Source organism: Oryza sativa, chromosome 6 (assembly GCF_034140825.1).
Source record: "Oryza sativa Japonica Group chromosome 6, ASM3414082v1".
NCBI classification, from domain to species: Eukaryota; Viridiplantae; Streptophyta; class Magnoliopsida; order Poales; family Poaceae; genus Oryza; species Oryza sativa.
In genome coordinates, this window is record NC_089040.1 from 22,788,188 (window position 1) to 22,803,144 (window position 14,957).

The 14,957-nt window shown below is 45.3% G+C and overlaps 1 protein-coding gene and 2 long non-coding RNA genes across 3 annotated transcripts; 1 reads left to right on the forward strand and 2 right to left on the reverse strand.

Annotated features, from left to right (window-relative positions):
- The first annotated feature begins 2,279 nt into the window (after positions 1–2,279).
- On the forward strand, positions 2,280–4,575 carry LOC107281293 (lysine-rich arabinogalactan protein 19). The gene is made up of 2 exons (XM_066311751.1): positions 2,280–2,769; positions 4,349–4,575. The coding sequence occupies exons 1-2, from the start codon at positions 2,280–2,282 to the stop codon at positions 4,573–4,575; spliced, it is 717 nt and encodes a 238-aa protein (XP_066167848.1).
- Positions 4,576–7,482: 2,907 nt separating this feature from the next.
- Positions 7,483–8,822, reverse strand: LOC107281173 (uncharacterized). The gene is made up of 3 exons (XR_003243080.2): positions 8,464–8,822; positions 7,865–7,934; positions 7,483–7,714 (listed from the first exon to the last, which is right to left on the reverse strand). It is a non-coding gene; the product is annotated as an uncharacterized lncRNA (long non-coding RNA).
- A 1,715-nt stretch (positions 8,823–10,537) lies between these two features.
- Positions 10,538–13,602, reverse strand: LOC136357112 (uncharacterized). The gene is made up of 3 exons (XR_010742192.1): positions 13,169–13,602; positions 11,992–12,083; positions 10,538–11,044 (listed from the first exon to the last, which is right to left on the reverse strand). It is a non-coding gene; the product is annotated as an uncharacterized lncRNA (long non-coding RNA).
- Positions 13,603–14,957: the final 1,355 nt, after the last annotated feature.

A 14,957-nucleotide genomic window follows, 5' to 3' on the forward strand; every position in this document is an offset into this window, starting at 1 on the left:
GCGTCGCGCGAGACGGGCGGGTGCGCTACGAGGAGGGAGGGGACGAGGCCCACGAGGTGCTGACGGGGTGAAGAGCTGCGGCGGCGGGGGAGGCGAAGCGCGCGGGCGGCGGAGGAGCGACTGCCGACGGCGGAGGAGCGGCGCGCCGGGCGGCGGCGGACGACACCGAGTCAGGGTTCGTCGACCCGCGTCGCCGCCGCCGTGGCCGCGGACGACGTCGACGTCGACCTCGGCATCCTCGGCGGCGGAATGAACTACATCAGATAGCTCACCGGCTGGCGTCCGACGTCCACGGCCGCGACGGCACCGCCGCCCACGCGTGCCGAGGGCGACGTCGTCCGCAGTCACGGCGACGGCAGCGTGGGTCGATGAACCCCGACATGGCGTCGTCCGCGTTGTTGTACCGACGGTGGACTACAAGCGGAGAGCCACGTGTGGTGGAGCAGCCTGTACCGGCGCATCGTGGTGGGGCACGGTGGCCGGCCAGTGAGGCGCACACTGAGGACCTGGATGAGGGCGAGCGTTGCCTCGGCAAGTAGGAGCTCGCCCACCGCCGCTCAATCTGACAATGGATAATCAGAGAAACAATCAACAATTAGGACTGATATATATGTAGACGTGAATTGAAATTGCCAACTTGTCGTGATTCCTGGTACGTCACAAGCAAAGCATGTGCAGGATGGCCGGAGTGGCAGGAGACGCTGCAGCTGGCGCCGGGGATGCCATCGCTACACACGTCGCTTTTGTCGTGGAACAACTCTGGCACGGCGGAATGGTAGCACATCATCTTCGATCTCGCTCTGGTTCGAGTCAATTCGACACTAGAGAGAGCCAGAGGAGCACGAGCCCCTAGCCCCGCCGCGGGTGGTGCTTGCGGAGGTGGCGCTGTGGCCGTGGCTGGCGGCGGAACCACGGGAGCTGAGGGTGGAGCTGGGCCGGCTCTACTCCCGCGTCGTCGCGCGCAGAGTGGAGCTCGACGCCGCGGCGCTGGTGATGCCGTGCTGGGGTCCTTCCTGGCCGTTGTCGACCGCATGGCCGTCGCCGAGGTCGAGCTTGTCGCCTCGCCATGGTCTGCCCCCGGGCTCGACGCTTCGCCTCCCCCGCCGGCGCCTCATGGGCCTCGTCCCCTCCCTCCTCGTAGCACACCCGCCCGTCTCGCGCGCCGCCAGCGTCGCCGTCGTGCGTGGCGTGACCCGTCGGCCGGCCTGCCCAAGTCACAGAGAGGAGAAGAAGAGTGATAGAGATGAGGAAGCAGAGAAGAGGTTAGAGAGAGAAGGCTGACGTGGCCAAACTGATATGTGAGTCCCATGCTGACTCAGCCGCCACGTCGGAAACTGGGGTCAAAACCATCAAAGGGCCTAAAGCGAACGGTTTTGTTAGTTGAGAGATGTCCGGTATCTGGTTTTGTGGTTGGGAGATGATTTTGTAACTCGATGACAAGTTGAGGGACCTTCGGTGTACTTTTTCCATTTCTTAATAATTAAAGAAGAAAGGAATAAGTTCATCTGAGGTCCCTTAATTTTATACCGAATCTGATTTTCGTCCTTGAACCCCAAAATCAGATACAACCGGTCCCTAAACTATTAAAACCGGTACAAACGAGGTCCCTCGGCGGTTTGGAAGGCGATTTTGGCTGACGTGGTGCCTACGTGGCTGGTTTGACTAGGTCTCTGTCCCACGTAATATTGACGTGACGCTTACGTGGTAATTATATCTTAGAAAAATAATAAAAACCATGGGCCCACATGTCAGCCACACACACAAAAAAAAAATATGGTGGGGCCCACATAGGCTCCACATGTCATTCCCTCTCCCCACTCGGCTCTCCCTCTTCTTCCTCATCGCGCCGCGGCGCCGCTTCATAGCCATTGCCGTTGCTGTTGTTGTCGTCCCAGTCCCTGACGCCTCCAACGATGATGGTGGCCGAAGCATGCCGGCAGAGTGGCGGGGCAGAGCGGAGTGGAGGGGAGCGGAGTGGCGGCGGCGGAGGTGGCTGGAGGAGGAGGAGGTAGAAGAGGAGGTCGCCGCCGAGTTCTGCCGCCTAGACGGAGAGGACGCTGACGGCGAAGGCATTGAAGAGGAGCACGAGTGCGGGCTCCGCACCGGGACCTAGAGCTTGTCGTCCCTTCTCCGTGCCTCGTATCGCCGCTTCCTGCCTCTCCTTGACGCTCGCCCCCTAGCCTATCCACCTCGCATGGCCGGCCAGGATCTGCATCCCCGATCCGCTCTTCCTCGTGGGCCCTCCATCGCCACCACGCTCGAGAAGGAGATGGAGTTCGATGGCCGCGGTGGTGGTGTACGACCCCGCGGCGGCGCCGACCACCACGCCGCCGGTCTCCTCCAAGAAGACGCCCGCGCCTGCCGCTGTGCCTACTACCACTGCACCCACTGCCGCGCCGATCACCCCTGCCACCCCGGCCCTTCCCACGGCGCCCACCACCTTGCCTCCGGCCATCGCGCCATCCACCAAGTCCACCAAGGCACCCGTCCTAGCGCCCAAGGCCAAGGCCACCCCGCCGCCACCTCCTCTCTCCCGGTCGAGGCTCCCGTCGCCTGCGTCGTTGTCCACCATCTTGAGGATCCCTGCTGCGGCGCATGCCGAGCCACCGCATCTGGAGCTCAGACAGCCCGCCTCACTCGCCTGCTCCGCCCTCCACTCGCCTGTCCGCTCCTCGGGAAGAAGAGAGAGAGAGGAGAGGGAAGAAGAGAGGAGTGAGGATGGGAAAGAAGAGAGAGAAGGGAGGAGTGAGGCTGACATGCAGGACCCACGTGAGTCCCACCATTTTTAAATTTTTTTTTTGTGTAACTGACATGTGGACCCATGGTTATCATTATTATTTTTGGATAGAATTGTCACGTAAGCGTCACGTGAATGCCACATGGGACAAAGACCTAGTCAAACCAGCCACGTAGACGCCACGTCAGCCAAAACCGCCGAGGGACTTCGTTTGCACCGGTTTTGACAGTTCATGGACCGGTTGTATCTGGTTTTGGGTTTAAGGACGAAAATCGGATGCGACGTAAAGATAAGGGACCTCAGATGAACTTATTCCAAGAAGAAATGTTAAGACTCATTCGACAACTACGTGGCTCTGTTCTTTTCTCCAACAAAAGTTGGATAAACTTTTGATACTTGTGGCACGCTTTTCAAACTGCTAAACGGTGCGTTTTGTGCGAAAACTTTCTATATGAAAGTTGTTCTAAAATATCAGATTAATCAATTTTTCAAGTTTATAATAATTAAAATTTAATTAATCGCACGTTATTACCACCTCGTTTTACGCGAAACACTTAATATTTATCTTATCTTTATCTTTAGGAGATTCAAACACCACCACAAAGACATATCGTCGATTGAAAATCTCCATAACAATCATGTTTTCTCTGCTTCTGAGATTACACTAACTAAATATATAGTATATAGATCACATGCTCATATCGTTGTTACATCATGGGATCGATGAGAACGAGCCATGCATATGGATCGGATCGAACTGCTCATGTGTCACCCAACCATTCGCCGCCCGGCCGCATCGCGGCTTTAATTTGATCCGGTTTACAGGACGGCGCGCGGTCTGCTTCACGTACGCGAGCAGGACGAGTCGGTCACTGAAACGTACGTAACAGATCGACGAGGACGACGACGCAGCGTGTGAATCGGCCTGACAAATTAGATCACTGTTCCTCGACAGCTTCATCACACGACAGGATGCATGCATATACGTAGCACTAGTACCTACACTTTTTCACTTCCATTTTGCATGCTAAGTTCTTACGAGTGCATCACATGTCATGTCCGGTTTCTGCAAATATATCCCTATTATATATATATGAAAAAATTACAAATTACCCTCTGACTATCGTGGTTAACCGAATTACCTCTATGAACCTAAGAACCAAATATTGTTCACCATAAACTTTTAACCGAACGAATTACCCACATCGACTCAATCTAGAGCGGTTTTGTCCTATGTAACATACGTATGACAATCCAGTCAGCATTTTCTTTTAAAATAATGATGGGACCTATATGTCATACCTCCTCTTCCCCTCTTCCTATCTCTCGGGTGCAAGGCGCGCAGGGCCGGGCGATGGGCAGTAGCATGAGACGTGGAGGCGGAGGACGGAGCTTGGTGGCTCCGGCGATGGCGAGCAGCGGCGGGCGCGGCAAGGAGGGGGAACCGATGGCTGGGCTCCAGACAACGGTGGGAGCGCCGTGGAGGGGGCGTGGCTAGGTGGCTCCGGTTGGTGGCGAGCGACGGGCGCAGCTAGGTAGCTCCGGTTGATGGTGAGCGACGGCGGGCGCAGCTGGGAGGGGTAACCAGTCGCGCAGGTACTTGCCGTGCAGGATACGACGAGGCGGGCGTCATCCGTTGCCGCCCCTCTTCCTCTCTTCCCCTGGAGGTGATGCGGACACTAGCGAGGCAAGCCTCACCGCCGCCATTGCCGCTCCTCTACTCCAGCCACGTGATCCTGACACCGCATCAGCCGGAGGCGTCGGCGAGGCTTCACCCGCACCACCAGCACCTCCACGCCACCCACTCCCTCCTAGCCTTCTCCACCTCCGCCAACTGACGTTCCGTCTCCACGTCCCGTGCCGACCGCACGCCGCTCGACCACCCTGTGCCTGTCGACGCCTGAGAAAGTGAGGGGAAGAGGATAAAGAGGAGGTGAGAGAGTATGATAGGTGGGTCCCACTATCTTTTTAAAAGAAAATGTTGATTTGTTGCCACGCGTACGTCACGTAGGACAAACTGTTCTGGATAGGTCGAGGGGTAATTCGTACTGTCAAAATTACCAAATCAAATCTACTCCATGAGTTTACAGGATATAAATGTAGCAATCCCAGCAGATCACAAACAAATCGATCGATCGATAATGTCCAAGGCCCAGCACATCATGATACGAGTCGCATCCAGTCATGCACGACAGAAACGTCTTTGTCAGCGTGTATAACGACGCACGCTGAAAGAAAGAGAGATGCATACGGCGACAGATTCGCCGGCACCCGATGAGACTGACCGCCAACTGCATCCATCATTCTGCCACACGTACGGGCATCGCCAACGCCAAGGCACGTGTTAATTAATTTGGCGCGGCGTCAGTGTGTTACTCCCTCCTTCAAAAAATCTGAGAACTATTTCATTCGTTGGTTTCTGTAAAAATCTGAGTCCTATTTGCAGTCACCATGTGCTAAATTAAATTGTTGATCGAAAACCAAAAAGCTATTCTAGTACTTATTGGTTGCATGTTCGTTGGTTTTGCCACATGGTGAGTGAGTTAATTGCTTCTTGGTTTTGATGAAAAAGAAATAGATCTTAGATTTTTGTAAGGAGGGAGTACTATCTACACGTCCCAAAGCAATTATTTATAAGTAGTAGATTATAACATCTTGAAAAAAACTATGACAATCTGAAACAAAACAAGAGATTTTGTGATTAGTTGGGGTAGGAAAATGGATGAATTACTTATTGTATTTTTGAAAATTTCGAATGTCAACATTTTTTTTTTTGGACAGATGAGATCTACTAGCAGTTTTCGAGCCAGCAGAGCATCGTGTAGCACCTATATATAGATACAACATGTTGCAGCTAGAAAGCTTCAGCCACGTAGCACATACCGTGAGTAATGTAAGCGCTTCTAGAAGCTCTACTCCGATCCGAAAACAATTTCTGACTAAGTATTCAGACATAGCTAAAAATTATTTGTTTTTACGTGAGGTGTAATTACGTAGATGCAGCCGAGCGGGCAAATGTGTTCCCCGAAGTGAATCGAACCGACATCGTGTAATCTGCTGTAGCGCATGGTGGCATTGTGGCTACATGGTCTACGTGGTGCTCTGCCTTGCCGGCCGGTTGGTGTTTTCAGCGACAGATCGTGCAGATTAATATGAATGATAGCACAGGAGCACTGCGGTGTACTCTGTCTGTCTCAAAATAAGTTAATTTGTTTCTATAAACTCGGTAAAAAGGGTTGCCCGCATACGTACGTGCACATGTCATCCACTGGCACCTGATGTGGATGCCTTGTCACCTGCCAGTGGACGTCTTGTCTACTGTAGTCTGTAGGAGAGGGATGGATGGATTGGATGGGGAGGGTAGAATTACGGTGGATATGGTCCTCCAACGCACCTGTCGTTAGCAGTTGATGATAAGACGCAGACGCTTAATTAAAGGAACTATCATCTCTGAATATTGACAGTATTGTCCATTTCGTTGAGAGTCAAACTGAGGTAGTATCGACTATCGAACAATTGGCCGAATGACCGGACGAGCTCGTACCAGGATGAGAGACTGTACTACGACTAATTAAGATGAGTAAATGACAATGTTAACTAGGAACAAAGTATATATTTGAAAATTAGAAAATAAATCGGTCATAACGAAAATGTGGAACTGAAACAAAATTTTCAGGAACATTGGATCATACTTTTTTTCTTTAATAATGAATTTCATTCTGGCCTTAACTTCAAAGAAATTACAACCAATTATTATAGAGTTCGGGATGGATAACTGTGGATATATTACAAAACTATAGCTTGATTACAAACTCTTAAAAGTACCATCCTAATGACATAAATCTCCATCTATGTTTGGCCAGAGTATACTTACCAGTTGTTTCTACCAAGGGCTTATATAAATTATATATAGTCATCTTTCACGAACTAGAAAAGTATAATCTCTGAAACGAACGGTCAATCCTTTGTCAATCGAATTTCTCTACCATCACCACTGATGAACTAGCATTGAACCAAAGCAGAAGAAAATTTTTGAAGATTAATTGAGCTATAAATTAGTCATTCGTCTAGATCTTACCACCACCAATCAAACCTAATCCGACGAGAACACCGCCATAAGGATACTGCACGAAAAGGGAACCTCCAACACGATGCCTTGAAAAAGGTTACGATATCTTGAATGTCACCATCACTGTGACAATCGAAACCAGATTTTCATCCGGAGTGTTTGCCCTATGACACATATGAGGAAAGGAACGTCGCAACATCATCTCCACGAAGGTGTGTGGCATCCACAAGAGTCACCAATAATTTCTCTAACTATGCAAATACTACAACAAAACAGTCCTGCGGAGACGCTTTATTTGCTTATTAGAGACATCTTAGGCCGTCTCTAATAGGATGTAGAGTCGTTTTATCAAAGCGTCGCATAGGCGTCTTATTTGGCACCGTCTCAAATTTATTAAGATGCTTTAATAAAGCATCTCTACAAAATATTAGACGCTGATATATCGTCTCAACACTCATAGAGACGTTTTTACATAGAAGCCCTGAGCATGTATTTACAACGCTTTATGCGTCTCTTTTTGTGTCTTTACAAAAACCAAAACACATTTATTTATTTTATTAGTTGTACTAATATCCTAATAGGTTTCACTTATATTTGGATAATGTTCACATTGAACAACATCGATCATCACATCATTGTCATAGACATACCAAAAATGCCACCAAACAGTATCATCTCAAATTAAAGAAAAGTAATTATATTAAATATTAAGAGTAATTGTCGTTAACAACTCAGCTACAGTATACAAAAGGAGATCATCTCCTAAAAAATTGATCTGGCTAATACTTGAGTTTTCTCTAGTGATTCGATCAAGCACACACTTCAAAAAATTTCCTAGCCGTACACTACTAATACTTGCTTTTGCGCCTTTCTTCTTGACTGCAATTATCTTCATTTATAATCTCCAGCTGCAAAATAAGTTATTTGGAAAACAAGTCAAATTCAATCGACATGATCTCTGAAAAATGTGACAAAATAAGCAAGGTTATACACTAGTGCGTGACTAGCAGAAGTATGAAAAGATTAAAGAAAGTTTCCAAGATATGAGTGTCATGTACCTGCATTTCGGATTGGCGCTGGCTTCACCGAAGGTTCTATGCAACGAACCCTTCATAAGATTTAAGATTTCTGCAGAGCAAGATTAACAGTACTTCAATTAATATCTTTCTGAACAAAGAGGGTACAGCATTCCTAGAGTGCTAGCACCCTATAACACTACAATATTTTCTCCTACAGAGATCTACATCATTTTATCTTGGATGTACCATCTAATGCATCAGAAACCAACAGAGGAAGTTTAAACATAAGATAGACATATCTTCAACCTTCGTCAATAAACTAATTTTCCTCCTGTAATTAAGAAGATATTATGGATTCAGCGTATTATGAATTTCTTAAGGTTTAGCAGTGCTTATCTCAGTAATGCAATGCCCTGACAAGAGCTCTGTAATCGATCAAAGACAGTTTAAACAGCTGCGATAAAGAGGCCGTAAAAATTCTAATAAATATTCATAGAAATATGTACCCTTTTATTCTGAATTCCAATTCATTTGCCTGTGTTATTCAGACGGAATCATAAGGACTATAATCGTTTCACACATGACTTGTCCATCAACGTATCAGGACTGGTACAGTCAAGAACTCAAGATAGCCATACCTTTACGCATCTGACAAATTAAGTGAGCAGCAACAGATCGTTGTGCATCACGACTTCACAGCCGCTGCTCAAGGACACGCAGCTCCTGCCCACGTCCCGGTGACCTGGATGAGTGCCGACTTGCCGTCGCGGCCACCGCATCACGGCAGTTTGCCATCGATGCGTTGCCACACGGCCGCCGCCCGTATCGCAACTACCGCATCTTCGAATGATTTGGATGCTTGACATCGGAGCCACCGTATCACGGTCATGGCCGTGCGCCATCGCTTCATCTCGCACCTAACCGTCTGCCGGCGGCGTAGTGGGACTCGCAGGGATGGAGACGGTAGGACTTCTAACCTAGGGCTACTGATTAGAATGATCGGTATTGGGCTGCTTGGATTAATATTAACGAACAACAACGAATAGGTGGGCTTTGGATTGTTGGAATTGGGCTTCTCGGACCTACAACGTTGCTTTGGTGATTAAGGCCCTGTTTCTTTCAGCTTGGGATTATTATAATTTAGATTACTGAGTCAGATTACTATAAGCTAGATTGTTATAATCTGTAGTAGAATAAGCGGTTAATTGTTTCTTTCCTACATTATTAGAGCCTAAATTATTGGGTTTGCAAGTCTAAAGAGGGAGTGGGTGGCATGGTGGGTAATTTTTCACCCAATAATCTGGAAAAAGCTCACCTAAATGAGGTTATCAGATTATAATAAGCTGAGCTTCAGATTATAATAAGCTACTTCAATAAGTTGTCTGTTTCTTTCAGCTTCCTCCCAATAGTCTGGATTATAATAATCTCAAGCTGAAAGAAACAGGGCCTAAGACGTCAATAAAGTGTCTTTACCCTGGAAATTTTGTGGCGACTTGTAAACCGTCTCAGAGCAGGTACAATAGTAAGCTATAAGCCAGCTGCAAACATATTTTAAGGAGATAAATCAGGAGAGAGAAGAGCAGCGGGCTACAGATTTGTTGCCAGCTGTTGCATGGACTCCAAGACGCAGTGTGTCTATGACAGGTGGGACTAGGTATTAACAGTGTAGTATGTAACTATTGTATGAATGAGCTATTAGATTGGCTATAGATGAATTGGAGCTAGTAGTTGGCTATACTATTGAACTTGCTCTCAGGAAGCGTCTTTATATGCTACCTCATCCCAAATTCAGAGACGTGTTTGAAAGCGTCTAGAGAGAAACGTCTTAATGGGACCATTTTGTTGTAGTATATGTGTTTTTAGCATAATTTGCCTTGGTTATTCATAGAGCAAAAGGTAGATATCACCCTCACATATTAGAATGGCTAGGCATTTATTTATCTTCTCACATGTAAATGTGTAATTCTTTTATTTATATGGATTAAGTCCGATTAACCGTGCAAATACGATTTATCCCTCGAGTATGAAACCAGACAAATTACTCCACTGAACTATTTAATTTAGACAAAATACAACACCCATCCTAGTATGGGGTGGTTTTGGTCCTACGTACTGCACACGTGACAATCCAATCATCAGGTTTGATTAAAAAAAATAGTTGGCCCCATTTATGATTGCTACAACTATTCTTGTCCATGGGTGTAAAAGTCATGGTCTTGGCAGGGGAAACAAATATATAAATAGTTCATATAGTAAAATTGACTAAACATAAAATTAGCCAACTTTTGGGATTCAACATATCTAGTCCCAATTAAGGTACTCCCTTCGTTTCTAAATATATTTAAGTAAGAATAAAGTTAAGGGAAAAATAATCTCTTTTAGTCATCTCATTTGTTAAATTTTTTAAAAAATTGGATTCTCATCTTAAGCACATGATTGGCTGAAAATACTTATATTTTTATGCATTAAAAATGGTGCCTCAAATTGCTTATTTATATTGTATATATAATTTAAATCCTATAATATTTATTTCAGAAACGCAGGGGCAGGTGTAACACAGAGCAGAGGAGTATAATTAGTAAGCTTTAGCAACAGCATGTGTCAACAGTAACTAAGTTGTAACAATTGGCTAAATGGCTAGGATGATTGATAGCAAGTGATGTGGTTGGTAGTACACACTGACAAATTAGAATCATATGGGCATGTGCAACATGGACAAAAAGGGCAGGACCAATTATCACAATAAAAAAAATTAATAGAAAACGTCATCATAGATGTCGGTACATAAAAGCCCCGACACATATGAGGTTTTCCTCACCTTTCTATGGATCTACAAATAAAACCCGACACAAATAGTCACTCATTGATGCCAGTTCATAAAAAGCCGGCACCAATAGTGTCGGATCCCAAAACTAATGATTCGGAAACCGACATGTTTATACTGTATCAAGCCCTGGATCAGTAGATTGATACAGGTTCAACAATCTGGATCTTCATCGCATACATTTGAATAAGGCTCCAAAGGGGTTTATATTATAAAATAATAGGACATTTACAAGTTTGTGGCTAACTAATACAACAGAAGCTATAGAATGACTTAATCCTAATGTTTTGCTATAGACTTAAACCATCTAACTACACTAGACTTGAAGATTAGGTTTAAAGGGAACTAACTTATGTGATTGAACTCCCAGCTTCGGCAAAAACTCCAATTAAACTCTGAAAAAGAGGGGTTGAAGCAAGGGTGAGTACAACGTACTCAGCAAGCTATTATATTAACCAATAATGAATATATGAAATGGTAATATCTGTGTAGAGCTAGGTTTACTTGCAGAAAGCTGAGAATAAAGAGGTAGAAATCCTGAAATGCTTGATATGCAACAGTATTTAAGAAAATCTTGAATTATATTTCTAACCAAAGTACCATATGAGTCCCGATGCTCAATCCGTGAGCACGGCTATTCGAATAGATTCAAGGATATTCATACTGCAGTAGATGTACGCTTTACCCGCAGTCCACGACTTGCCAATAATCATTAGCTTAGTCATGGCCCAGTATTAGGTTATTAACAATTGTGGCACCTGTTCCATGAACTCTAATCCCCATGCGCTCTGAATGTAACGTTATCAGCAGCGAGAGGAGTTCTGGCGTTCCCGGGGTTTTTAGAGAGAACTGGATGAGAGACCCCATGTCATCTCAACCAGGTTTTCATAAATTCACACACACATCGCGCGATAATCAAGATATTTACCTGCGCCTCGGTAAATATCACATTTGCCCTTCGCGGCATATATTTGCCTCCTTCGCGAGGACTTACATAAGAACCACTGTACAGAGGTACCACATTGTTAATTAACATAATATCTAGGTCTGTCCCCATTCTAGAAGCTGCGGTCGTACTCGTTCGTTTGACATAAGTACTTGGTAAACTTATATCGACCGAGACAGTACTAGCCACCCGGAAATCAACCAAATCTTGCGTACTGTCCCAATCTAAGTTCATTATGTTTTATGCAATCTAACTAGGCAGGGCTAAGCAAAAGCTAGCATATAACTGGTTTGCTATATGTTCAGATTATGCATTCAAAATCATGAATGGCTAATGCATAGAATAGAGATATAGAATATAGGATAATTATGCTCAAGGGGAGGAATAATAACTTGCCTTGCTCCAACGCAAATGAATCCAAGATAGGCAACCTGATTATACGATTCTCGAAATACCATAGGTTGCCATCCAAAAGATAATAGTCTTTACTGAGAAAGAGGAAGAACCAAATTCAATAAAAGCTATAAAATAATAAGAAAACGATAAACGACTAAGAGGGCTAGGGTTTAAGGTATAACCTATCTCTTTTATAGGGTATAGGGATTATGGGGTTAGTATTTGCTAGTGGTAGGTTTTGGTAGTATAATAGCTAGGGTTTAGTTATATGGGAGTCGACTGTGGAGTAGGACAGTATCTCGGCTAGGCTCTATATTTTATGTGGAGGCTCTCGTGGTTTGGACGATAGGAAATATACTGGATAGTTGATATGGTTAAATAGGCATGTGGCTAATATGGGTTAAGGTTGGCTTTGATAGAATAGTGGCTAAGGTTTAGTTGTTTAGGCCGATATCGAGGTAGGATAAATATCGGCTAGGGTTTTGGGTGTTTGCTAGTCGTCGCTAGAGTTGGACAGCATGACGACTAGGTTTGGTATCATTTCTAGCCGTGTCGATAGACAACATATCGGCTAGAAGAATAGGAGGTGGGTGCAGGTTTAGTGGGGCGGAAGTGTTACTCCGACAACCGTGAGTGGCGGCAGAGCGGCTAGGATCACACAGAGCTCAAGAGCTAACTGTGCGGCGTGCAATGGAGGTCGAGGGGATAGTGAAGCTCCGACCGCTGTACGCATCAAGGCGTGGGGTGCCAGGAGCAGCACTTCGACCTTAGGTTTGGTTTTTGCCGGGCTCTACAACCAACGGTCCGACGTTGAGGTCCGTAGACCGCGCAAACGTCCCCATGGAAGGCGTAAAGTTCCAACCGGCGGCTTTTTAGTGGCTAACAGGCATTTTGGAAATAAAAGAAAATATTTGAAAAGCACATATAAGTTTAAATTGTAATTTCAATTATAAGATTAAATCAAATATTTATTCAAATGGCATTTGAATAAATTAAGGAAATTCAAATAAAATCTTAAAATAGCAAATTTGATGTCAAAATGAAGAGTTTGAATTTAGATGAATTTAGGTCCAAGTTTCACTGGAATCGGATCTACGGTTTAGGAGATATGTGCTTCTAAAGAATAGGATTTGTATTAAATCTAGAAAATGAGAAAAGTCACTGTGCAGGGGCCCACCTGTCAGTCTTTCTTTTTCTTTTTCTTCTCCTTCTTCTTCCTCCCGTTCCTTTCTTCTTCTCTTTCTTGCCGGCAACAGAGAAGAGGGAGGGAGGTGGGGCGCCGGTGCTCTGATGGTGGAACGGCTTCGACGGCGGTGGCCAAGCGTGTTCCCGAGCGACGCGCACCCGGGGAAGTCGGTGGCTGGCCGAGAGAGGGAGGAGTTGGCCGGAACGGCGAGTAGAAGAGCTTGGTTTCGGCCGGTATAGGGGGCGGCGGTGGTGGCTTAATTCGGAGGGGAAGAGGAAGGGAAAGGTTAGGGAATGGATTTGCCTCGTCGAGGCGAAGGTAGTGGCGCGAGGGCTTGGTCGGAAATGCTCCGACGAGGGAGATCGGCCGATGGCCGGCATTTGGAAGAGAGAGAGAAGAGAGAAGCTCGGGGCTCGGCTTGGTGTGGAGAAAATGGGAGGGGTTGCCGGCTATTTATAGGCGGCGATGGTCGGTTTGCAAGGTCGGTTCGGAGGAGGAAGACGAGGAAGGCACGGCGACGGCTTCGTTTGCTTAGCGGCGACGGAAGAGGAGTTGGCGGCGGCGTGCGCCGTGCACGGCACGCGCACCAGGAGGAGGAGGCGGCTCGGCTGGTGGTGTGGGCTGGTTTGGGCCGGCTCGGCTTAGCTGGGCCTGCAGCCCAAGAAGGAGGAGGAAAATAGAAGATAAAAGAAAAGGGATTGGGCCAAAAGAAAGAAAGAATGGAGTTTCGGCCCGATGACAAAAAGAAAGAAGTCTAATCTGAATACTTGATTTGGATAACTAGGTTTTGCAAAGGATTTGAATTCGAAGAGAATTTACAAAAGAGATTTCTTAAGTTATTTGAGTGCAATATTTACAGATGGAGTTTGAGGAAATTTATTTGGAAGCACTCAAATAGGAAGGGAAATTAATAATATTCCTCAAATATTTTTGGGAATATAGAAGGGAATTAGTTGAAGACAATAAATAGGATTTGAACTCTAAAATTGGTGTTATGTATATTTGTGGCTAAAAGGGGAAGTTGAGTGAAGAATATAAATTGGAATTTTCTTAGCACAAGAGCAATTATTCACAATATTTGCAATAATACAATTCTTGTGCCGAAGAGGAAATCAAGCCACAGAAATTAAATTGGTGGCTAGATCAAAAGGAGGAATTTGGATATTGGGATCGAGAATCAAAGGATGGGTTTAAGATCAAAGGATGGGCTAACAATTAATTCCAATGAGATTGGAATTACTTTGGTCTAGGTTCAAGGACAAAAATTGGAGGATTTCTTGGACCATAATTCATAATAATAAAAATGGTTTTTAAACTAAATTTGAATAAAAGAGTTTTAGTCGAAAGAAGGTTTAATATTTGAAAATAGAATTTCAACAAGAAATACCAAATATGTTTTTAAATGAAAAACACAAAAGGGATTAAATACCAGAGAGGTTTTATGCGAGTTAGTTTTAGGAGGTCCCTCTAATTATATTTTCCTAGGTTTAGAAGGTTATTAAGAACATAAGAATCAGCATGATGCAAGATTAGAAAATGACACATTTTCAGAATGTTACAAATAGTCCCCTGCCCCCTAAGTCATAATTGTCGGTTTTTTTAGAAAAATAGCATAAGGATGCCATGTATGTATTGATTCTTATAATAAACCAGTATCTATGAGTGCGACGTAACATGTGCTGATTTTTTATTGTGGGCCAGCAATATGGTCATCGCATATGTGTCGGTTCTCGATAAAAATCGACACCTATGGGTCCACAGATGTCGGTTTTAGCAATAA

Coding starts and splice junctions, on each gene's coding strand:
- LOC107281293 (XM_066311751.1), top strand. CDS start 2,280: ATGGCCGCGGTGGTGGTGTACGACCCCGCGGCGGCGCCGACCACCACG. Junction 2,770..4,348: donor GGCTGACATGCAGGACCCAC/GTGAGTCCCACC, acceptor CTTGCCGTGCAG/GATACGACGAGGCGGGCGTC.